The sequence below is a fragment of the Penicillium diatomitis genome, assembly GCF_028827545.1.
Source record: "Penicillium diatomitis strain IBT 30728 chromosome Unknown utg000015l_segment0_segment0, whole genome shotgun sequence".
NCBI lineage: Eukaryota > Fungi > Ascomycota > Eurotiomycetes > Eurotiales > Aspergillaceae > Penicillium > Penicillium diatomitis.
In genome coordinates, this window is record NW_026623187.1 from 200,363 (window position 1) to 223,370 (window position 23,008).

Consider the following 23,008-nt stretch of genomic DNA (forward strand, 5'->3'; position numbering starts at 1 on the left):
TGAGGTGAATGCTTCAGCTACGTGCCGAGAAGTTTTCTGCTTCTTGGAGCAGCGCAAGATGCAGCCCCCTGCAAAAGTGATGAAAGTATCGATGGAGACCACCTGAAGAGCTCATCCGGCAATCATCACGTTGATCCCAGTTTGTCTCATGTTTTCTGCGGAGGGGGTCGGGCCTCTAGAGGTGACTGCTAGAGCACCCCCAGCAGCTTGCAAGATGAGACAGATCAAATCACTCGTAATGAAGATTGTCGAATAGAACTTGGGTTTGATTCGAGATAAGGCGGGACTGCCCATGAAAATCATGTGGCAAAAGCAGACGTAGATCGAAGCACTCAAAAATGTGGGTGCAAATAGTCAAGCAGACCAGATATCTGAAGAGGTCGATGAATTAGCTTGATTAAGTATATTGAGTCGCAGGCAAACCTTCCAGTTAGGGGGAATATAGTAAGGAGACGACTCACTCTATGAAAAAGTTGAAGTTGAAGGGATCGTCATGCAGCTGGAGTCTTACGACGCAGCGCACAACTTCAAGAATAAGACCACCACGCACGCCAATGGAGTAGGTCCAGGTACAATATTTGAAGCCTAGATAGAGCTGGACGATTAAGACAAGCGCAAAGAGACCCAAGAGGAATCCGTTTCCTCCCAGATTTGGCTGGTATGTGATGATTCCATCTTGTATTGGGCACGTCTGTAGCGCACAGGGAATGTATTGCGATGAAATTGATCTTTCAAGAGGCACTAGCGATATCTTTTTTAGCCGATAGTGGTGAAAGGATGTCAAGCATTACTGTTCGGAATGTGGCACGTTGTTGGCGAGATGGAAGACGAGTCGTACATCTGTTTATTGCCGTTGATGAAGATCTGTCTTTTGGTACGTAATATGGCGGGGGTGGTGGGGTAACGTCGTTTATTGGATTGTAGATTTGAGACAAATTGCTTTGGGCCATGGAGCTTTTTGGGGAATAGAACAGGGGCTATGCAGATTGAGTCTCAAACTTCGAGTAAGCTGCTGGACAAAGAGACTTTCTTCACTCCATAGTTCACCCTTGATTGACTGAGGGCTTTGTGGGTATCTTCGCATTGAAGGGGCGTAAAAGGTATGGGACATGTCAAAAGCGCTAGGAGTGGGCATGACTTTTAATTGAGGCAATTGAGTGTCTGATGATCGCGAACTCATGTTAAATTCAAAGTCGCAAAAGGACGTCTCCTGTCCTCCATGACGAGCTCTGCGGCTTACAGCCTCCTCGTTTTTGAACAATCCTCACGTATAAATGGAAATTTTCCCGGTCGATATCCAGGGACACGCCACTGACACGTTTGGAGATATCAATTGAGGATTGTGTGATGTGCAGAGGGCCTGCTGTTGACGTCTCAAGTTGAATCACATGTTGCGCGATCAGTGTGAGCATGTGGCCGTCCCAGATTCCATCTCTTCCTGCTTGAGGGAGCAGTTCCAGGGCATTGACTCGAATGCTTGGTTCTCTGCACTTCATGCATACGAAATAGAGACAGCCTACCAGTCCAGATCCGAGCAGCATATCTGGAGGAACCATCTGTGAGGTGGTCGGAGTGATCTCGGCATGGCCCGAGTCATTCATGATACTTTGAGCTTCATGCACGTGAGACGCGAAAATTGATAGGAAAGAGTCATAGATTATTTCTTCGGCGGAATGAAATATGGCAACCGGGATATGTTCCATCCAGTACATCATCCGAAGCAAGGATAACGACTGAGCACCGACGACCCTTCCTTGTTGATCGACATCCTGAAGAAAAGCCTCATGACCCACTTTCCATTGTTCAAGGGCATCGAGAAGCTCGCGTCGCCGAGTGTCAAGGTCATATGGAAAATAGCCCTTAAAGGTGCCGTGAAAAACACGAAAGTCGTTCGGTCCTCGTCCCTTAATTGTTATCCACGGAGGACAGTACTCAGGGCCCACGCAAGCCCAGGGATTCAGGAACTTCAAGGTGTGAGACCTCAGTTGATCAAGCGCGTGTCTAGCTTCAGTAAGAGAGGAGAATGTGTTGGGACGCTTTGGCTGGTACTAAAATTGGGGACCAAAGAGCCGATGAAGAGGGTGGCTTGATTGTCAATTCGCAGGGTGACAATTAAATGCCAGAAGCGCAGTGGCCTCGGATGTTGAAGAAGACCCAGAGGTTTTGAGGCTTAAAATGACAGCCTGAAAACCGTGGTGATGTCGAAAGGCTGCTAGATGGTTGTCTCGTAGTACCTCGAACAAGATGAAACTCACACAGCACATCATACTATCAACTCCGAATGAGCCATTCTCCAGGTGCCGGGAGAATGATTTTATTGCGGCAGTATAGAATTTGAGGGTTGTGGAAGCTTCTCTTCGTATACACCAAGCTTCGAGGGGCCCGGGTAGGGATTGTTCTCGACACAGACCATATAGCGAAGCTACGCCCAAACGGAGAATAGGACTTGATGCGCATATTCCGGTGAGACCGTCTGTCAATGAAAGGGCCTCTGTGAAATGCGACGTGTAGTGAACATTCAACAGCGAGCGAAATAGCTCGATCGCCCCGGAGTATTGAGACAGGAAACTGTTAAAATGTTCAAATTCTTGAACAATTGAGGTCGACGGAAAAATACGCCATGCACTCGAGCGCGGCTGGTCATGGCGTGGTCCGCATAGTTCGACAGCCTCTATGTGCTGGGTGATGGACTCATCTTCTGTGGTCGAGAGAGGAGACCTGTCTATAGGCGATGAAGCATAGGAACCGGCTGGGCTATTTGCCTGATGGGGTGAGCTGCTGCCGGTCCTTCTGGTAGTCTCAAAGTCGCCGCATTCCCGATTGGCAGCGATGTACACTCCACAGCTTGGGTTCTTCTCATCGCAATTGACGTGTCGTAGCCTAGAGCCCTGTTAGCAAATGGCAGTGAATCCTCAGATGGAACTTGAGACTTGCTTGCAAGCCCGGCATCCATTCCTTGACTTAGGTGCCGACTTGCGCGACTGCTTGGCATTCGGCGTGCGAGACCTCTCGAGTCTTGGGTTATGGGATCCACTGGCGTCAAAGGCATGTTCGCGCACGAATAGTACGTGGCATGAACATTCCGAAAATCGTCTTGTCCTGCGAGAGCTGCGCAATTAATGCACCCCGGCCGATGGGAAGATCCCGTCAACCAGGAAAGGTCTCTATCGACCGGGATCAGGTAGGGTTATGCCATACCTCCTATTCACTCATCGCCCTGCAGTTGTAGCTGACCGCTCCTTCTTAAGCATTGACCTCAGCCTCGTCAGAGCTTGAGGTTCATTATTCTGCCGGTGGAGTCACGGACTACGTGGATTCTATCAACAGAAGGAGAACGAGAAGGTTGAAGGCTCGTGAGGAGGTTTCTGTTGCCAAAATAAAAACGCAAGTACTTACTTAGGTAGCAGCCGCCTTCCTCTACGGGACTAGCGCCGCTCGAATGTAGCCTCGTACGACCACGTCGATGTTTGGACGAGGATGCACTTTCGCCCGGAAGAAACCCCGGGCTTTTCAGCCAGATCCATATTTCCTTTGTTCAATCCTCGAGGTGAATGAACAACCACACGTCATTTTCCTGTAGAGACTGTGGAAGGGCACAACCTCAATCTTGTGTATGGATTTGGGTTTCTCTCAGAAATTGCTTCTTGAAGGGTGTCGCTTCGCTCCGTCAAAAGAAGACCTTCGATTTTGACACGCGCCAGAACAAAGAGACCTTTTCATTGTATTCGGGCTCGATCCTTCGACAATCTTAAATATATAATACACTCACAGCGCCCGCCCTCTGCAAGCCGAGCTGTAGTATAGACACAGCCAGTGCTCAAGCCATGATTGAAGACAGTCTGATTCAAGGGGATATAGTTCTGCGGTACTTGCCCCTGAGCACCCTGCCTTGTTCGAATCTGAAATGTTGCCTGTGGAAGAGGTATGGCTGTATGCTTAAGTGTTAATGAGTCTCCATTGCTCATTATTATAATGTTGCTGCCTTTCAACCTAATCGCCCAGGTTGGACCTGCTCGTTTTCCCGGCCCGCTGGGCTGGAGGCTGCCATAAGAAAGCATCAGGTAGCCATCCATGATCCGATAGCCCCTCGGTAAGCATTTGTAAGAGGGAATGCTCCTTTGCACCTCGATTCGGTTGGGAGACTCCGGCGCATGAATTGCAGCTCTTGTGGATGAACATAAACAGCCAGGATATGAAACAGTCCGGAAAGGTGAAAGTTGCACAACTCGAATTCAAGCTGCTTTTAGAAACATTAAGAACTGTAAGAGCATGAACTCATTTAAATTGCCCCGAGAAACGCAGAGCCCATCAGGTTGACCTGTCTACTCCACCGTCCCATACTGATCAATGATAATGTACATGGGAATGAACCTCGCTTGCATCCTGTTCAGGAATAAGATGGGTGATTTTGGCAGTAATGAACCAATGAACCAATGAACCAATGAAAACGAAACAGGTGAAAGAACTTTTCCACCAGACTGCATCAATCTGAGACTTCAAAAAGATGGTTGGGCAAACAGTGATTGTCAAATCCCAGATCAGCCGGTCCGGTCAGAAATGATACCAATCGTTCTCAGAGTATCGAGTGCTGTATAGATACTTTCCCCTTTGATACGTTTCTCTCAACCTCTAGACAGTTCCTGCTGGCGGCGCGGGAGCGTCCAATGGATCAGTAGGACCGCGCTTCTCGGGGGCGATGCCGGCTCTGGTAGCTCGTGATCTTTCCTTGCGATAAGCCCAGAGACCGGCAACTTCGAGGAACATTCCGAAGAAAGTGAAGATGCTTCAAGATGGGACCAGAGGTTAGCTTCTTCTAGAGACCGGCGCACAGGGCGTGGAGACTGAGAAGTATGACTTACAAGGCAAGGAAGATAAAAGCCTCGTTGGCGTACTTCTTCTTGCAACTAAATCCGGGTGGAGAGTTTACGTAGCACGCTTTACGGTTGTAGTCCTCGGCTGCGAAGATGAATGCAGTCAACCAGCTAGGGAGATATGCGTTAGTATAGAAAGGCAAGTGATGTGGATCCCCTATGAGTCGTTGAGGATACGTACAGGTACGAGAAGACGATATCGATCGCCAGCACAAACTTGCTGAGACTATTGGGCACAAATGGCGAGGCGAAGGCTGGAAGGAAGAAGACAACCGACAGAACTGCCTGTTATATCAAAATAATCAGCACATAGAACGAATGAGGAGAAGAAAGGGATGTCCAGCCGTGATGAAGCGATGATCCACGTACAATAACCTCTTGGTAGATCAAGTGCGTGCTGTGAGGTCCTCGGTGGATAAAATATGAAGTAATACCCATGACAATGACTGCACTGGTCCACTGCATGAAGCGAGTAAACAGCTGCAGCGGCCGAGAGGTTTTTGTCGTGAGCATTTTGTCAATTGTTAATACGATTCCAGACCTCGACCCAAATATAGTCAGGAAGTCAGGTCGCTGTAATGGTAAGTGATTGTATGCGCGGCTGAATGTTTTGGGACCAAGTTAATGGAACAAGGGAGATAGAAGACAATATGAGGAGGAGGCCTTCGTTTGCTTTTCAAGAGAAAAGAGTTTCTGCTTTGAAGAGATGAAGAACACAACGAGGAGGGACTGGGGACTTGCTATCTTCTTATGGTCCGATGTACAGAGCTTGAGTCAATGGCTGCCCTCTCAGCGAGACTCAGATATGACTATGTTCTGGTCGATCAAAGTGCCAGAACCACAACAACATGAGAAACCGGCGTGGCATTCAATCGGTGATTCCAGTAAGTGCAATTCCCGTAATTGACTACAGATCTGCGATACTCAAAATCAAGAAACTCGGTCGGAATAATGCAATGCGGACAGGGATTGCCCGGTAGAGGTTTTCCCCCAAATGCGTCATGATGGCTTCGGGATGAAGTCAGTCGTACAGGTCATTTCAGTGCACAGTATGTCAATCGGAGCTCACAGTATCACCTCAACCCCTGGTTTGTCCGATCGGAAATGAGTGCCAACTGCCAAGACACTCCGCTAGATGACTCCCACCGACTAATGCTGTGTCTCACCTGCTTTTCAAAACCGACAGAGGCAGTCTGCCGAACCTGCAGTTTTGGAACAGTGTGTGATAAATGTATCACCTGTCTCTCCTATGTCACCAAATCATATTGTCGTCGTCGGTCCAACATCACGAATTCTCAGTTTTACTGTACTACTGTACTACTCTCTTGCAGTCCCGCAACTCCGTCTAGTGGATTTCCAGGAGAAGGTGATATCAGTCAGCAAAAGACGAAGATGGAACAAGTGAACCTGAAGACATCCTAAGGACTCGGGGAGGTAAACATTACGTCAGGGCTACCATGTGACCCAAAATGACCCCAGAAGCATACAAGACCTACCATCGAGCACCCAATTAAGGGTCCAGATCATCGGTATTTCGGCTGCCCACATCAGGAATACTTAAATGTATGTTCTTTCATCGTACTTGGAGCTCCGCCAAGGATTGCGTCGCTCAAAGATGCATAATACATGATTCGGCAAGCTACTTCGTGTAGATCAGGCTGTCGGGCGCCAAGAAGCTAAAGTCAATGTTGCATAATGGATGCAGATCATTCAGCCTTGTAATCTCAAATAGCTGGGCTACTCATAACTCATCCGACCAGCGCTGAATGCGGTATTGATCACTTGAATAATATCAGGTTCTTGGACAATCGCAGGATGACTCGATTGTACAAGCAAGCCTGTCATGCTACACACCACCATCATCTATGGCGTGGGAGTGGCAATTAAGTTGGAGAACAGGTATATCGCTACATCAGCCAACACCGTCAAACTCTCAGGTAAGAACCAAATTCCTGGCAATGTTTTCAGCCCTGTCGGTGTTGATCATATCGTGCCCGGGTTGGGTCTACTCAACCATCTCGCGAAAAATGGGCGAGAGGAGCACTGGATAAGCGGTACTGAAGATATCGTGGTCCTGGGCCAATGGCATATTTGACTGAGCCTGTCACAGCTACTTTCTATTAAGGGGTCACGGAACCCAGAGTCCCGGCCTTGATTGACTAGTAGGTGTTCAATAACTGCACTCTTGCATCGAATTCATGTCGTGTCAGTCAAGGGATGTTTCAAAAAGGGCTCAATTCCCGAAAGCCTATAACTTTCGCAGGTCCAAGCTTCACGATAAAGTGGCAGTCCGTGCCGCTCCAATCAACTCCATTGCGCCTGATGACCATTTTTGAATACAGACGGAACACAGTCACCATGAAGCATTACCAAGATCGTGTTCCTGTTTGAGACGGACAGTGTCACTAAGAAGAAAACGTAGAATGTGAATTTACGCGTGAGAGCGCGGATGGACTCTTACCTTCATGTATTCACTACCCTTCTCCAGATACTCCTGCCTAGTCACAGACGACCGGCCGTAATCAGACCCGGAAGCCCATTGAGCCGCGCCCTTCCACGCGTCCATAATAGGATCGGCAGCCCGACGGACCGCAAGCTCAGCGTCGACGGGCAAGTAGGCACGGAGCTCCCGACGGAAACGCTCATCGAACCCTGCGAACAGGGTATTACCTCCCGTCAAGAAGACATCCTTGAGGAGACGATTGCGATCGACAGGGTTGGAGAACCGCTGGTTGACAATGTCGGCGGCAATTTCAACGAGGCCGGCTTGGTCAACTCCCGCGATAGAGGGCTTGAAGACCACTTCGGGCACTCGAATGCGTTCCACATTCAAGTGAAGCTGGTGCGCCTCACGCTGACTTTCCGGATCAAATGGCCACGGTCCACGAAGAAAGGCGTGGACCAAGCTCTTGGTCCAATCTGACTGAGCGGCCAGTGTATGGTTCTCGGTAAAGTCAGGATCGTACTCGAGCAGCTCCCGTTCAACGTTGTTCAGCATGCCGTCTAGATCCTCCTCCTCTTCGTCGTCGCTTTGTTCGTCCTTGGCCACGGTACGATACACACCCCAGTCCTCGTCATTGGCACCAAAGTCGTCATCGTCACCGCCGCGACGCCGCTTCTTGGGGCCATCTGCGGCCAAATTGGCCAAGGTCTTCATGCGCATCTGACTAGCGAGGGACTTGCGGTTTCCGAGGTCGGCTTTGAAGCGTTGTCGATCTTTGATTTTTTGCAGGAGATTCTTCACATATGTCAACCAATTGCACAATCCATCTAGTTGTTCTGACAGTTCACTTACCTGTCGATTCGCACGCCTCTCGGCGATCCAATTCTCAAGATCATTTTCGCGCTTCTCCCGGTCGAGTCGCTCTTCTTCCTCCACCCGGGCCTTCTCTTGCTCCTTTTCAGCCTTGGCGCGTGCTCTCGCTTCGACATTAGATTTCATCAATTGCTGGTGTCGCTTCTCCTTCAGACCAGCCTCATCTAGATCCTCATTGGGTACATCCAGCAAGTGGAAGGACATCTCCTCCTGCTGCTCTTCCTCCTCGATACCCAGGTCTCGATTGCGTGATCGTTTGATGGATTTTTCGAGATCTCGGATCATCCGGTCGAGATGGGCCTCGTCCTTGAGCTCTTCAGCTTCTAGAGCTCTGCGGATCTCCTTCTTGGTCTCTGTGGCCAGTCGTGTTTGCAGGGCCTTCCAGTATTCTAGTTCCTGCTCTTTCTTCACCAGCTTTTCTAGTCGCATCTTGGCGGCTTGCTCCTGCAGGCGGCGTCCGCTTTCCTTCTTTCGCTCGGCAATCCGAGCCAATTCTTCCTCACTTTTCTCAACGACCACATGCTCTGTGAAAGGGTACTGAATGACGTGATCTCTCTCCTCGAGTCCGGTCCAATCCAAATATCCACCCAGCTCGCGATCGTAGTCTTGAGAGACATAGCAATGCTTATGCACCATCTCTTCCACCTGGTTTTCCGTCACACGCGCTGGAAATGTGGGATATTTCAAACGGAGCAGCTTCAGCAGGTATTCGGCGGTTTGCAAGCCACCCCAGTTGAGGCGGGACGAGTGCGAGAGCAACGGTCTCGAATTCAGGACAGGAATGACATGTGTGGAGGCGTGCGATGAAGAGACAATTAGACCGTCAGTTCCTTTGTTGTAGCGGTATGCGAAAAGTGAATCGATTCCATAGGCCACCGAGGGCGCATTGTAGCATTCAAACAGAATCTCGTTCATCACTAAATAACGTTAGCCACTGGTGCACGAAACTATGCGCATTATTTTAGGACGCATACTTTTTCGTGGATAGCCCAAATTCGCAACCGGTTCAGTCATGACGATAGGGCGGTCCACACCTCCATTGGCACCGTCGACACCCAACTTGAGGAAAATATAATCCAGTACACCCTCCATCACATCCCAATTGCCGACCACACTTGAGCTGCCATCAAAGGCATGCTTGAGCTGACCGCGCGTGGTCGCGTCAACATAAGCATCGTATCCGATAAAGTGTGCTTGACGACCGAGCTTGCGATCTCGATACCGGCTCATGACCGGAGGTAGAACAAAGCGCGGATTCTGGTCGAAGGACCAGCCAGCCTTGACGAGATGAGAGCCTGGCAAAACAGAGAAGCATTAGCCATCAGCCTAGCTAGCTGTATGAGTCGCTCTTCAAGAGAATTCCATACCATTATCAATCACAATGGCGCTCGTTTCAGGATGCGCCTTGCTGCGCTCATATCCATCCGGCTGCGGGGGGCTGTAGCTCTTGAAGGGAAAGTCTTGGACGGTGTAGGGCTTTGGGAGAGGCTTTTCCGTCCTCTTCTCTGTGACATTAGTAGAGGAGCGGCTGGGCAAGATTGTGTGGACTGATGTGATAGTCATCGTGCACAGCACGGGCTGAATAGCCAGAACCTTTGGAGAGGAATCGTTGCGATCGTTTTAGAGGGTCTGTCGCGGCTTCATAGGATGAAAGGACCCGTTATGAAGGAGAAAGGGTGCGGTCGACGGATTTTCGAAATGCGTTGGCGAGACACGTGCCAGCGCCCTATGTCAAGTTGTCAACACGCAACAGTATTCGCTTCGCAAAGTAGGCTGGTGAATAAGAGCGGTCGCGGCTTGGAAGCCGACGATAACTTATCGTGCGAATGCATCGCCACGTCTCCGTCTGCGTTCCGATAAAGGTCCCGCAACGCGACCGGTTACATTTTCAAGTTGGGAGAGGTTGGCCTGGGGCGTCTGATTGAGCATGAGAAGAGAGAAGCAGTAGTATATTTAGTTTAAATCATTCAGCGGCGGAGCAATACTAAGAATTGTCCAGATAAACAGCTAGCGCCAATAATATGAGTATAGGTATTTTAGAATGCGTTTCTTCGTAATTGATGCAACTACTCGGCCATGGCAATAGCCTCAACTTCAAGAAGGTTCCGTCAGGTTTTCCGTCGCTGCAATAAAAATTAGCTACTTACAGCCCGTATGCAGTGTTTACTAGACGATGATGAGGATACGTACCTTCGAGGTGGAAGAGAACATTGGATTGGTAATTCTTGAACATCTGCGCAACCAACTCCACATTCATATTTTGGATGTTGACCTCCTATAGGCTTGTCAGTGATTATCAAAATTCGATTCAGACGCATCAAGATGTACCTGCAGGCTCTTGTTCATGACCATGATGGCCTCGTTCAATTTCTCCTGCGTCAAATCAGTAAACCGAGGGGCGTGCCTATCGACTGGTCAATTTGACTGACAACATTGGTAATGATGCGGGATAGCAACACAGCCTGCTGGTGCTCGTGAGGGCTCTCCTATATATGATCAGCGTTTTCCTTGACAAAAGCCCATTCACAATTGGAGCAAACTAGTCTTCAATGTGTATATCATACCATTCTGCTGAATGAGTCTCGAGTGTGCTCAGAGTTTCTTGCTGATAGAGCTGATGAACGAGTTCCATATCATTCGTTTGGTTGGAGCTCGTTGTCGGTCACGTGCTGATATACGGAACGGCTGCGCGAACGACAACGGCAACGGCCAAGGGATCTTGATTTCATTCGACGTACGTTCCCACGAAGCCAAATCTGCATCGGACTTTGACCAGAACTTCGAAGATGGCACCAGCAGTCTCAACCAAAGATGACGAAGCTCATCAGCAACTCCTGAGTCAGCTCGATATTGCAGCTCTTCCGAAGCCGTTCCGCAATCCTCACTGGAAGCCCTCCACCCGCCGCAACAAGAACGTCAAGGCGATCATCGCAGAAACTTCGCGCAAAGAGGCATCTCAGCTGGCCACTCAGACTAATTCGGGTGCTATGACTCCTGTCGCGACAGACACCGTGAGCACTGATGGCACCAAGACGCCCGCCGATGGTCCCGGCAAGAATCCCAATATCGCGCAAGCTGCGCAGAATCTCTCCACTCTCGTACTGGAGAAGAACGCACGCGCTATGTATCCAAGTGGTCCAGCTGTGACATACACCAACATTGAGTCGGCACCGTCGCTTGACCCGGCCAACAAGCGTCATTACTGTGACATCACAGGCCTGCCTGGTCCTTACACCGATCCCAAGACGCGACTGCGCTACCATAATAAGGAGATCTTCGGTGTCATTCGCAACCTGTCACAAGGCGTGCCGGAGAGCTACCTGGAGGCCAGAGGAGCCCACACGATTCTAAAATAAGTGACCACCTTCACATTGTGCAAGAAAACGAGAAAGTTATACTGGTGGTTGGCGTACGAGAGAACGAAGTATGTCGGCAAACATTGATTGTGATATCAATTCAACGCGCTAATTGCAATGATCATTTCACCTAGAATGGCAACTACTACATGACATGTCCGATCAACACAGTCAAGCCCTTTCCACCCCACCTGCCTCTCTCAAGGCAGGCTCAAGAAAGCGCTCCGGCTTATTCGTAATCGTGAAATTGTTTCTCTTCGCCCTGTGTCAAAAGAGACACCCGACTATTACCGACGCGCCAAGGAAAGGCGCGTCAGTTACAGCATCCGAGGATAGCTGTCGCCGCGGCGTGGTGGGGATTTGACTTGGGAAGCCAGAATAATCCCCGCGGGTGTTGGAGCGACGGACCAAATCAAGAGCCCGAGTGCGGGATCAGACTCCAGACTCAACAAAGGAACAAAGGGACTGGAATTGAGTCCAGGGATTCGCCGAATATGTAGTGACATGATTCATCTCGAGCAGCTTGACATTATGCTGTCACAGTCAAAGTGATGTGCACCCAGTTGAACAATTCTGCGCCACTGAGACCTCATTCTTGACAAGTCTTGTCTTCCGCACAAAGTAAGCATGGAAGTGAAAAATGGCGGTGGCATCCCGTGTGGCTTAAAACCAAGTACTCACCGCCCCCGAGGAGCGCTCCGGCAGAAAATGACCCGTTGCGGATTTCTGTTTACGGAAACACATTCGGAATCCAGACTATTCAAGATCAGGACTGTGAATATTGTTGCCTTTCGCACATCTCTTTCGAAAACCCCCCGCCCCTTGAAATTGATAACTCTCTCGTCACATATAATATAAAAATGCCAAGCATGTGGCTGTCAGAAAATCAGAGTACGCAATACCTCCCCACCTTCTGCACCGGATTCTGGCTTGCGCCATAACCTCCTAGCCCACTCGAGGCGCATCCACGATCGCATGATGGTCAATGCTAAATTTTGATACTAGAGATCGGTGTGGTCTTCTGCTCCGCCGGTAAGATCCAAGTCTCGAAGCCCTGTCGTACTTTCGAATGTCTCGTCTCAATGACTGTTCAAAACTCAATTTCCGTCTCATCGTACTAGGTGGCCTGTTCCTTTTCGGAGGAGTGCTCATGTTCTTCGACCGATCGCTGTATGTTTGTCTATACCAGTCGAATATCAGGCCAGCAACCATTTCGCAGACTTCAAAGCTGACCTCTTTCTCCACCATCTCCAGACTCGCGATGGGCAATGTACGCAAGCCCCCAACCACACCCCCCTCTCACAACTTGCGCCAACCAAACTAACCTTCCACGCCCCCAGATCCTCTTCCTCATCGGCCTCACCTTGATCATCGGCGTCCAAAAAACAATTGTGTTCTTCACACGGCCGCAGAAACTCAAAGGCACCGCAGGCTTCTGCGCAGGCATTATTCTCATCCTCCTCCGCTGGCCATTGATCGGGTTTTTCGTCGAATTATACGGGTTATTTATTCTTTTCGGGGACTTCCTCGTGACGATCGGTCAATTTGCCGGTAATATCCCGGTTGTCGGGACTTACATCAGACGCGGACTGGAGATTCTGGCTGGGGAACGGAGTAATGCCGAGTTGCCTGTATGATGGAGGGCGCTGGTGGTCGGTGTCGTGTTATGATTTTCCTTATTGACTCCTACTTGTACATGAGAGCATGATCTGATCTGATTGGGAAGAGCATTGGGGATTGGTGGCCGGGTGCATGGGATTGCGCCCCTGCTGGGGAAGTGTGCATGGCGTGGTGTCAGACGCGGTAGGCGTGATGTTAACGTCTCTCGATTGAGAGGACTTGGGCGAATTAGCTTTTCGCTCCCACGATGTAATTTCTAATGACTCCTTTTTCATTTGCATGGCCGTCTGAGGTCTGAGGACAGGCTCCAAGTTTATAGAGTGTATGCATTCGAGCTTGTAGCGAATGTACAACGCAAGATGATGAATTCTTACGGAAAAGTCTTGGGACCTTATGTACCTGAACGTTAGCTGGGGCTGAGAAGTAAATCGATATGTCACGTCGACCCCGTACTGTTGATCTGCCCAGTCAACTCCAGTCGCAGGGCGGCGATGATACGCGAAGGAGAGACATTCAACCTGCAGAGAATCCCAAACCTGCATCCATAGACGATACCTCAGCTCTCCTCCCCATCGGCGAAAGGCAGACATAGATTAGAGGGTATGTCCCAAAGCTCAAGTGCGATTTATCAGATATGACGGGACAGCAGAGGAAAAAAAATTCTTGAAGGCCCCTTTATTTCATAATTTTCACAGTCCTGCTATCTGGTGACAAGTGAGACGCAGAGTTGAAAAGAGGTTGGGGTGGAACTGAATTGGTGGGAATGGTGCTTGTATGATTATTTATTTAGGGTTGTTGATGTAGTCGATCAGGTTCTCGACGACAGTAGCGGCATTGTTGGTCTGAGCAGATTCACCGTGGACTCCGATCATGGTGCAAGCGCTAGCGCGGACGACAATAGCGCCCTCCTTGCCCTATATAGTTCGATCGCATTGATTCATGGTTAGCGCGGCTCTCCCGGTGACAGTGGTAGCATTCTTCGGTACAAGTGGGTCGATGATGACTTCCCCTTTTGACCGGAGCAGGGGAGGGGGAGAGCGGCGGAGGCGCGGGGGGCATACCTTCTTGCCGTATAGACTGCGCTCGTCGGCCTTGATGCAGACGTACTTAGCACCACCGATGGAGAAACCGTTGGCGAAGGCGTTGGAGCTGGAGGTGAAGGCGGAGGCCAGGGAGTTGATGTCCTCCTGGGAGAGCTATTGGGAATGGCCGCGATTAGCTCACGACAAGTATACGGCGCGGTCGAGAGAATCGATCCGAGGCCAAAATCCGTGAGCCGAAGAGCAGATGTGACATACAGTGAAACCGGGAGAAGCCGCCTCCAAACCGGAGAAATCAGCGGCAAGGACGCCGGCCTTCTCGAATTGACCCGAGCCCATCAGGCTATGGACACAGGCAGGTTAGCGAACGGGTAGGATCCTGAGTGCATCGTAGCCTTTCCGAGTGCGGCGGCAGCAGGCGCTAAGCGACATGGCGATAGACTGGAGCTTGTCATTACCTGGAGTCGACGTATGCTATTCGGAGCGACAAGAAGTGATGTTAGTGAGGGGAAGCTACCACGTCGGGCCGGGGCAGTGACTCGGTGCTGGATATCGTACCTTGCCAAGTTGCGGAGTGAGCACCCATGGTGACGATGTGAGGTTGTGGTGGGGGGGTTGGGGGAGATGAGTTTTTAAATGACGGAAGAAGCGACCGATACGAGCGGAGGCCAAATGTATTATTGAGCTAGATAGGAGAAGAGAAGAAGAAAAGGAGGTTGGAATAGACAAGAGAAAGAGTAGCTTGTGGGAGGTGACGAGGTGTCGAAAAAAGTGGGGTGCTGGACTTTGTCGGACGGTTGAACTCTCTGGCGGTAAATAAGAAAAAAAAAAGAGGAACCCCGCCAAACTGGATTCCGCTGATCGACTAGGCCGGGAAACGGTGAGTGACTACCGGATGAGAAGTGGGATCTTTTGATAACTGGTCCAGATTCGCATCCGCTGCGAACATCTATATACTTCCCTCGGACAGTTCAGGTCAAGGCTTTGCACAAGGGAAGATTGTGTTTGCCTAAGATGATGTTGGTGGCGGACTGGCGGCTGCAGATGACCCTTCCATGCCTTGTTCAGCCTCATTCGAGTAAGGAACTCTAAGACTCCTTCCCGGCTGATTTTCCCTGGCGCCTTTTGTCTGCATGCTTCAACGCATGTCAGGCACCTGCGGCCGCACGTCAGATATCGGGTGCCTGACGACTGTCGGCGATGCGTGTATTTGTCCGAACTGCTCGGTTCCTGTCCGAGTACATCCGTAGGCAGTCAGTTAAACAGTCTCACCCAACACAATGCCACGAGGGCCAAATTGCAAAAGTCTGGTGCACCACTGCCCTGTGGTTGTCGAGGACAAGGTTGATATGACTTGATGGTGGAAAAGGCGGTCTAAGGCCAACCGAAACATGTAGTGTCGGATAATATCAAAGGTGACTCAGTTGTGGTTACCGCATAGGTTTACATGAGTATGACCGTATGCAATCATGCTGTTCATCGCATCATGTTTTGCAAAAGCCTCAGTTCTCACGCGGTTCTGTTCATACTTAAGACTTCTCCAAGGCTTGATCATCCGGGAAATCGAGGTTCATTAAGATTGGATATCCAGCAAAGCCACGGGGTCCATGCGTAGTGTTGACAGGCTGGATGCAAAGACACGAAACGTCGTGAATTCTGCAGATCAATTCTAGGCCGAAACAACCTGATCTGACAAGGACAGGCAACTTCATTCAGATGGGTCGCGACTTGGACTGAACTGAATCAGCAAATGCTTCTGCCACGTCACGAATCAACCTTCCATTCTGCATTCCCTTCACCCATCGCTCAGGCATGGACTCAAACCCGTACACGATCCCCGCCAGACCGCCATATACAGCGCCCGCCGTGTCCGAATCTCCACCGAGGTTAACCACCGCCAAGGCACCTTCTTCCCAAGAATCGTATTTGAAAAGGGCCCAGAGAGCCACCTCTAGCGTATCCACCACCCAGCCGCTGCTCGTCATGTCGACCGGAGATTTCGCTCGCCAATCCTGCACAGAGATATACTGGCTGAGGCGAGAGACGAGGGCGGGGTGCTGGAATTGAAATTGACCGATCGCTTGACCAAGACCTTCCTTCGAACACCCTGTTGATGAGTGGGGTCAGTATCGAATGAAAACAACCTCGAGATTCAATTCCTGCGAGACCCTCGGTAGTCAAGATGAATAGGGTCGATCGACATACCACTCATGGCCATACACACCAGCTCAGTGTAAGCTTCACAGGCCTCTAAGCATGCCAGCGAGGGGTGCGTGACCATGCTCTGCTCGCGGGCAAGCTTCTTCGCCTGGCCAGGACTCTCCCAGAGCGCAATTCCAAGTGGAGAGATCCTCATCAAGCTCCCATTACCGGAGGCCTCCTCGCGGGTTAGCTCCTCATTCACTAGCATTTGGGTGGTGTTTGGATCTCTTAAAGCTCCTCGTTTTCTCCATTGCCTCAAGGCGACGCGAGTGGACCGCCCGAGATCCCAGGCTCGGTCAGTCGTACTGAATCGGCCAAAATTGAACCAGTCGAGGTAATACCTGATCGACAGGGCATGGTTATAATAGCCATCTGAATCTACGAAGGACTGGGCCAGCGCGAGGGTCATGGCACCGTCATCGGAATAAGATCTATCGAGTGTGAGCAAGTAGACCAAGATTCCCCATGTGCGGGAACGAGATGCGATATATACCCTGAAGGTTGTTTGAATGGCCTCACAAACTCGAGATCCGTAATGGGCTTGAAGGTGCCGGGATTGCTGAACTGGACGGGGCCGCCGAGAGCATCACCAATGCAGACACCCCAGATAGCGCCTAGGGCTCGGTCATATGTGGTTCGGGGCATATCGTGAGAGAATATTCTGAGATAGCTGAGTGTGCGAGCGGAGAAAGTGGCAAGTGAAATCAGTACTGAGAAATATGTTTCGAGGACTCGAAAGTATGTGGGACGCTGGCGTCGTGGGCGATGAGCAGCTGATGGCACAGCCGCAATGCGGGCTCAGCGCAATGCCCCAGAGATCCGTCATCCCCGCAAACCTTCCAGTCTGTGAAGGCTGAGTGCGGCTCAATCAGTGGGCTAGAAGACGATGACCAGCGGGGTTCAGGGGCTTTCATAGTTCGATGAGGCTCAAGTGACGCGGTGACGCGGTGCTCGAGTATGCAGGGCCTGTGACGCGAGAAGGACAAACCAAGCTCGCAAGTTGGCCTTGTTTTGCACGGTTGGAATGGCCATGGCGCTTCGCCGAAAGATATCCGCAAAACAGCCCAGTGAAATTCACGTGCCCAGATACTGAAGGCCGATCAGCACCTGCCAGGCGAGAGGTTTGTCGCAGTGTCACTGTGAGAGCAGGCTTCGCGAACATGTCACGGGTGTCTCACCGTCTCTCACGTGCCTGGACATCCAAGCTTCCCTGCCGTCGGTGTTCTGAGGTTCAATCCCACCTCTGGAAGGTACTGGTACTTGAGGTGCAAGTCATTCTAATCATGAGTGTCAACACATATTTAGGAGTTGATTGAGATGCCCGTTATGTGACTGGGATGATTCTGCAATTGCTGTCTTTTCTGTCAATGAGGCATCCTATGGGATCCAAGGCCGTCCAAACTTCCCAAAGGTTTGCATGATTGGAATCGCAAGTTGTTCAACGACACACGAGCTTTTGAGGTCTGATCAGAATCTAGGATGTCGTGGGCAATATGGATCTCATGTATACACACATTATTGCCACAACCGTCACCAAGCGTGTTTGTCAAACTTACTTGATCTACTACTGGGCCTGATGCTATCTGATACCGGCGAGTCCTAGATCCGAGCGCGAACCGACTGATCACCACGAGACTTTGTGACCTCCTTTCAGGGCTCAACCTTGATCGGCCTCGTTGAGATGATCGCCAGTCTGCCTATGGCACGCGACTATGCTCGTCTCACATGTAGTCGCTGTCGCGTGGGAAGCATGAGAATGAAACCCTTCGAGAGCAACCCACACTCACCTCAAACCTGCGCATTGACCCTTTGTGTCTCTGCTTCCAGGAATAGATACCAGGAAATAACAATCAAGCTTTACGTCCAGGTGTTGCGCGATGATCGTCAGTCATATTGCATCTCAGTTTGAGGGGGGTGCATCTGGGTGGTGCCACACATTCTGCGGACCAGACTTGCACGTTCTCGGTACCTCTGAGCCATTGCAAGTTTTGATGGTTGGGTTGTCTCATACTGAATTACAGAAGCTGGACCCTGTAATTCTTCCGAAAAGAACATGAACTGCCTTTCCGATCTGGCAGATATGGGCATTGCGGGGAAGAGTGAAGGACATTTGTGGCACTGTTATTCGAAACTCGCATTGCGGGCAATACATCGGAGCGACACACTCAACCTGAGACGAACTGTGCGTCGGTGTCCGATCGATGGTACTCCAGATTTCAATAGTACGACTGGGAAGCATTCAGGGTCTCGACAGACACCAGCTCCAGGATTCGTGCTTGCGGGGGTTGGGAAAGGTGTCGTATAGTACCTACGTATGCAATGACATGCATTGTCCATGCAAGTTCGCTCATGCAGTGGTCTCTCAGAGGTTTCGTACCACATCAGCAAAGCTCCCTTTTTCTTGGAGACAATTCGTGGACAAACGGTACAAACGATGCAATCGCAGACATGACACAGTCTGGGTTTGAAGGAGACCGACTTCTGACTCGCCATTGGCAGCACACGGTCGGTTGAAGCGGAAATGACAGTTGCGCCCGTTTCGAAGAGGCTGAAACTTGAGCAGTCTCGGCGGGTCGGCCTGGAGGATGTTTCATTCGGCGGTCGTGCCTTTAACACCATCCCGCTGGACGGATGTCACAGCTCATCGACGCCGGATCGCGTCCTCGACTGGAGACTTCTCATCGCTACGAACACCGTAGAACCCTTTTCTGCAAGCAGAACCTTGCGTTCTGAGGATGAACACAATCTCGGTGATTTAATCGAAAAAACCGAGCAACACCCTTTTTCTGGTCTTTCCAATAGAAGCGAACGTCATCTCCGGTGCGGAGGGCAGTTGCTCGCGTTGGACATAAGACCGATCAGGATTGAACGCTAAGGCGAGGTCAAAGTCTGACACCACAACCACCATCTATTAGACTACACATGCAATCTCGTACCCTTGCGAATCAGCTCTTGTGCAACAATGCGATTCAATTTCCAGGCGCGCTCCACTTTGGACTTGGAAATTACTTCGGCCCCGCCTCGATGAATAGCCCCCACTGCTGGCTGGAAGCATCCCCGTTGGACCAGCGCACACTGAAAACCGCGGTTCAGGCTCAGATCAAACGCGCATGAGACGCGATCGACTTGGAGATCCGAGTTTCGCTGCTGTCGTGAAACTAATGTCGATGGTAAGAATAGAAATGGAGGCCAACCCTGCTCAAAGTAGCAAGAAAGCACAATCGGTGTGAGGCTGTGAGCTACGTCCGGTGTGACGTGATGCAATTGACCGACATGGCTAGCTTGTATGACCTCCAGCCAGAGACCGCACTTGATGAAGGTAATGCCGGGAAATGAATGGCGGCGCCTCTCGGTCGATCAACGTGTCCCGCCGTTGGCATGTTGCATATGGTTGTCTCAGGTGCAGTTTACTAATTGCCTGGTGCGATTCCGTCGCCCCGTTCCATCTCCACCCACTCAAACGATATTATCCACGGGATGGATCGCTTGCAAACATTGGGCTGGCCCTGGAATGAGGACATTAAGGCTCTTTAAAGATCTGTCTTAGCCCCCGGACCTCGCGCGAGCTTGACGAAAGTACCCCTGAGCCTTTGTTTCCACTCGACCTTCTGGAAGGTCGTCCATTCGTTTGCTTAAGATCCGGCATCTGAGCGGAGGCATCCTAATCGTGGCGTCCAAATCCACGAGGCTCCGCGCTTTCTCTTCGTACCGCCGGACGTGCGATTCGTAGAGCACCTATTTGTTAACTTTCGACAATCACGCGACAAGAAAAGCATCCCTTCACGACTCTGACGTGGAGTCGGAAATCCTTGGGCTTCGATATCGACTCTCAGTGACGGAATGACCTCCTCCACTACCTTTGTGAAGACGAAACCTCATGCCGTCCTTGGCATGGATACGATCTCATTCCCAGTGATGACATATTCTGGTGCATTGCCAAAAAGTTCCCTCGAGGACCTATATCACCATTCTCGGCGGCAGCCAAACATGGAGTCGACAGCCAAGGAAGCAGCCCTTCAAAGCAACTATACCTTTGGAAACTCCACCCATAGCCAAGTCATGGGCTCGAGCTCCTTGACCACGTTCGATTTTCGAGTCTTGCCGCCGCCAGACGAGGTTTTCCCCTCGCAACCTGAATCAGCCGATAGTCCGCAGGGTGTACCGCGGATAGGACTCGCTCTGGGAAGTCCAAGAATGCTCGATCATCGAGATGATTTGTCTCCTCCACAATTCCGAACGGAGATCTTCACCAAACAGCAAGTTGTTGCACCATCGATCTCACGAAAACCGAGCAAGTGGAAGAAGATCGGGGGCCTGTTCAAAGCAAAGAATGCCCTGGCGGTACCAGTTCCCCATCTGGGAGACTCTGCCGCGCAGGTTCCCCGTCTTCAAGTGAACGACGGGGCGCCAGAACGCTTATCGACGGATGAATGGCCTAAATTTGGACCGAATTTCACTGGAGCAGGGTCGTCTCAGAACGGCCTTCTACTGGCAGTGGATATTCCAGCTGCGCAGATGGAGCGGTACAGTGTGATGTTCGATCAAGTGATGAGGCAGAACGGCCAAAGGCCCTCACTATTAACGAGAAGGCGCAAGACTTTGGACAATCTCCGTGTGCCAAGCAATGAGGTACGATAAGCTGAGTGGAAGTGACAAAGTCCCCGAGCTTCCATTTGTTGTTCTGGCTGGTCAACGTGCTAATTTCTCTTCTTTGCAGGCTTTCTTAAGCACAAAAAGACCTCCAGTTCCTCAGCGCAGGGCGACCTCGCCTGGGCGAAGCAACTTTTCTCTCTTTCCAAGTACGCAACCGGCCAAGGTGATACAAGGCCCGGGCACGCAAAACTTCTCCCGAGGGCCAAGTCCACTGCCCAGGTCAAATACTTTACCAGTCGATACCTGCTCTGATATAGGCGAGCAAACTCCGCGACCGACCCCAGATGATTTCACAGATGGGCCCTGGGACATTTCCCGCGTTCGTCGCATATTCGGCTCGCCTCAGTCCACACCACGAGGTTCTCTTGACAAGGCTCTGCCGAACATCAAATCAAAGCTGCCAGCTCAGACGACCCACTTGCAGGGGGGATCTTCTCTGTCCGTTGCGCATAATATGCAAGACATTGCCGGCAGGAGTCGATGCGATAGCATCCAATCAGACACTGGCGAAGCTAAAGTGCTCCCACCAACTTTGCCTTTTGCCGACCCTGCAAGACCATCTTCTAGTGACGACCAAGCGAAGAAGCGACTCGCACTGCCTGGAACAAAGTCAAGACGCCGTTCGTACAGCCTGGGACCACCTCGTACATCCGCCACTTCTCCGGGTACTGTAAAACCACCACAAGGAAATCCTGCACATCGGTTCCAGTCTTCCGACAAAGCGGCATCATCACAAACCTCGACCCCGCCTCATCAACAACGCAAAGGCTCATTACAAACAACCATGATGCAGCAAGTCTGTTCATCCGAACAATCATCCTCACCAAAACAGTCAATGATACACAAGACATCCGCATCGCCTCCCACACAGCTTCCGAAACCCATCACGAAGCCTGTGACCAAGGCAGGCCGCCCCCAACTGCAAATCGCAACCAATACCCGCATGCGCCCAACGCTGCAAATCCCCAACAACTCATTGTCAGATTCATCGGCCACTCGCTCCCTCTCACAATTACGTCCAAATACCAACACTTCCTCTCTAAGCACCCAATCTCACCAAGCACATTCTCCTACCATTAACATCAGAGCCCCAAGTCCACACTCAGCAGGCTCTTCGGGAATCCTATCCCCGCGCATGCCTCTGGCCACAGACCCCGACGAGATCGACGAAGAAGAAACCGATCAATCTAGCAAACTCCCCGTGGTCGAAGTCTCCATTGCACGATCAGTATCCGTCTCCCGGGCAAAGCGTCAGATACTCGTCCCGGTTGGTGCACGCGTGGACACACTTCTACCCAAGGAGCGCGTGGTTGAACGTGGTCCTATGATGCCACGGATAATGGATACGAGTATCCGAAGTAAACATGCCGTATCGCAGCATCTCCAGGTTGAGTCGTTTTTATGATGGATGTTTGATGAGAGAAGATGGGTGACGGTCTTAAGTTACTTTTCTTCTGTGTTTCTTCCTCGCTTGTGGGCCTTCTTCGATGAGCGTATATCTCAAGCCTGGGCAGTCCTTCGGTTTGGGCCTCCTTCATCATGATTGAGCGTTTACATTGGCATTGTGTGAGTTTATTCTTTCTTATCAAATTACACATTCGACCTGGGAATCTCGATCTATGTACGAGTATGCATGCACAATATTGTAAATAGATGGGCTATTTCCCATTTTGTCTGAATTGCGATTCCGTGCACTTGACTTTTCAGACACTTCACATCTTTCGAGATGGTCTCACCTGACACGCAAGTTTTTGCAAGAGCCATACAACGTTGATTAAATATAGGTAGCACCTGGGACAAGGATCCCGCTATATATTAACAACACATCTATGACATGAATGCTCAGTCTTTTGATCAATGCACTCGAGAAAGAGGGGGCATTCCCCATATATACCTGCTGACCGGTCTCTGGCCTGTGTGAGAGTTGAAGACAGTGGAAGCCAAGTCAAC

At 50.7% G+C, this 23,008-nt stretch overlaps 10 protein-coding genes across 10 annotated transcripts; 4 read left to right on the forward strand and 6 right to left on the reverse strand.

Annotated features, from left to right (window-relative positions):
• Positions 1-111: 111 nt before the first annotated feature.
• N7539_008893 (uncharacterized protein) lies at positions 112-739 on the reverse strand (the record flags this gene model as incomplete). The annotated part of the gene is made up of 2 exons (XM_056938488.1): positions 112-331; positions 462-739. Coding segments are annotated over 2 exons (498 nt in total), but the record flags the coding sequence as incomplete, so codon positions are not given.
• A 3,890-nt stretch (positions 740-4,629) lies between these two features.
• N7539_008894 (MARVEL domain-containing protein) lies at positions 4,630-5,384 on the reverse strand (the record flags this gene model as incomplete). Its single annotated transcript, XM_056938489.1, has 4 exons — positions 4,630-4,783; positions 4,860-4,982; positions 5,053-5,156; positions 5,241-5,384. The coding sequence occupies 4 exons, from the start codon at positions 5,382-5,384 to the stop codon at positions 4,630-4,632; spliced, it is 525 nt and encodes a 174-aa protein (XP_056785866.1).
• A 1,352-nt stretch (positions 5,385-6,736) lies between these two features.
• On the forward strand, positions 6,737-6,966 carry N7539_008895 (uncharacterized protein; the record flags this gene model as incomplete). The annotated part of the gene is made up of 2 exons (XM_056938490.1): positions 6,737-6,770; positions 6,809-6,966. The coding sequence occupies 2 exons, from the start codon at positions 6,737-6,739 to the stop codon at positions 6,964-6,966; spliced, it is 192 nt and encodes a 63-aa protein (XP_056785867.1).
• Positions 6,967-7,224: 258 nt separating this feature from the next.
• On the reverse strand, positions 7,225-9,750 carry N7539_008896 (actin-related protein ARP5; the record flags this gene model as incomplete). The annotated part of the gene is made up of 5 exons (XM_056938491.1): positions 7,225-7,254; positions 7,333-8,109; positions 8,167-9,104; positions 9,162-9,482; positions 9,555-9,750. 5 exons carry the CDS (start codon positions 9,748-9,750, stop codon positions 7,225-7,227), a joined length of 2,262 nt encoding a protein of 753 aa, XP_056785868.1.
• A 531-nt stretch (positions 9,751-10,281) lies between these two features.
• Positions 10,282-10,754, reverse strand: N7539_008897 (DASH complex subunit DAD4; the record flags this gene model as incomplete). The annotated part of the gene is made up of 5 exons (XM_056938492.1): positions 10,282-10,310; positions 10,378-10,462; positions 10,516-10,560; positions 10,617-10,673; positions 10,752-10,754. The coding sequence occupies 5 exons, from the start codon at positions 10,752-10,754 to the stop codon at positions 10,282-10,284; spliced, it is 219 nt and encodes a 72-aa protein (XP_056785869.1).
• Positions 10,755-10,973: 219 nt separating this feature from the next.
• N7539_008898 (uncharacterized protein) lies at positions 10,974-11,543 on the forward strand (the record flags this gene model as incomplete). Its single annotated transcript, XM_056938493.1, has 1 exon — positions 10,974-11,543. The coding sequence occupies one exon, from the start codon at positions 10,974-10,976 to the stop codon at positions 11,541-11,543; it is 570 nt and encodes a 189-aa protein (XP_056785870.1).
• A 1,069-nt stretch (positions 11,544-12,612) lies between these two features.
• Positions 12,613-13,180, forward strand: N7539_008899 (uncharacterized protein; the record flags this gene model as incomplete). Its single annotated transcript, XM_056938494.1, has 2 exons — positions 12,613-12,813; positions 12,884-13,180. The coding sequence occupies 2 exons, from the start codon at positions 12,613-12,615 to the stop codon at positions 13,178-13,180; spliced, it is 498 nt and encodes a 165-aa protein (XP_056785871.1).
• A 765-nt stretch (positions 13,181-13,945) lies between these two features.
• pfy1 (profilin) lies at positions 13,946-14,542 on the reverse strand (the record flags this gene model as incomplete). The annotated part of the gene is made up of 3 exons (XM_056938495.1): positions 13,946-14,077; positions 14,225-14,359; positions 14,462-14,542. 3 exons carry the CDS (start codon positions 14,540-14,542, stop codon positions 13,946-13,948), a joined length of 348 nt encoding a protein of 115 aa, XP_056785872.1.
• Positions 14,543-15,915: 1,373 nt separating this feature from the next.
• Positions 15,916-17,050, reverse strand: N7539_008901 (ADP-ribosylglycohydrolase family protein; the record flags this gene model as incomplete). The annotated part of the gene is made up of 3 exons (XM_056938496.1): positions 15,916-16,310; positions 16,409-16,836; positions 16,899-17,050. 3 exons carry the CDS (start codon positions 17,048-17,050, stop codon positions 15,916-15,918), a joined length of 975 nt encoding a protein of 324 aa, XP_056785873.1.
• A 3,195-nt stretch (positions 17,051-20,245) lies between these two features.
• N7539_008902 (uncharacterized protein) lies at positions 20,246-22,463 on the forward strand (the record flags this gene model as incomplete). Its single annotated transcript, XM_056938497.1, has 2 exons — positions 20,246-21,034; positions 21,123-22,463. 2 exons carry the CDS (start codon positions 20,246-20,248, stop codon positions 22,461-22,463), a joined length of 2,130 nt encoding a protein of 709 aa, XP_056785874.1.
• Positions 22,464-23,008: the final 545 nt, after the last annotated feature.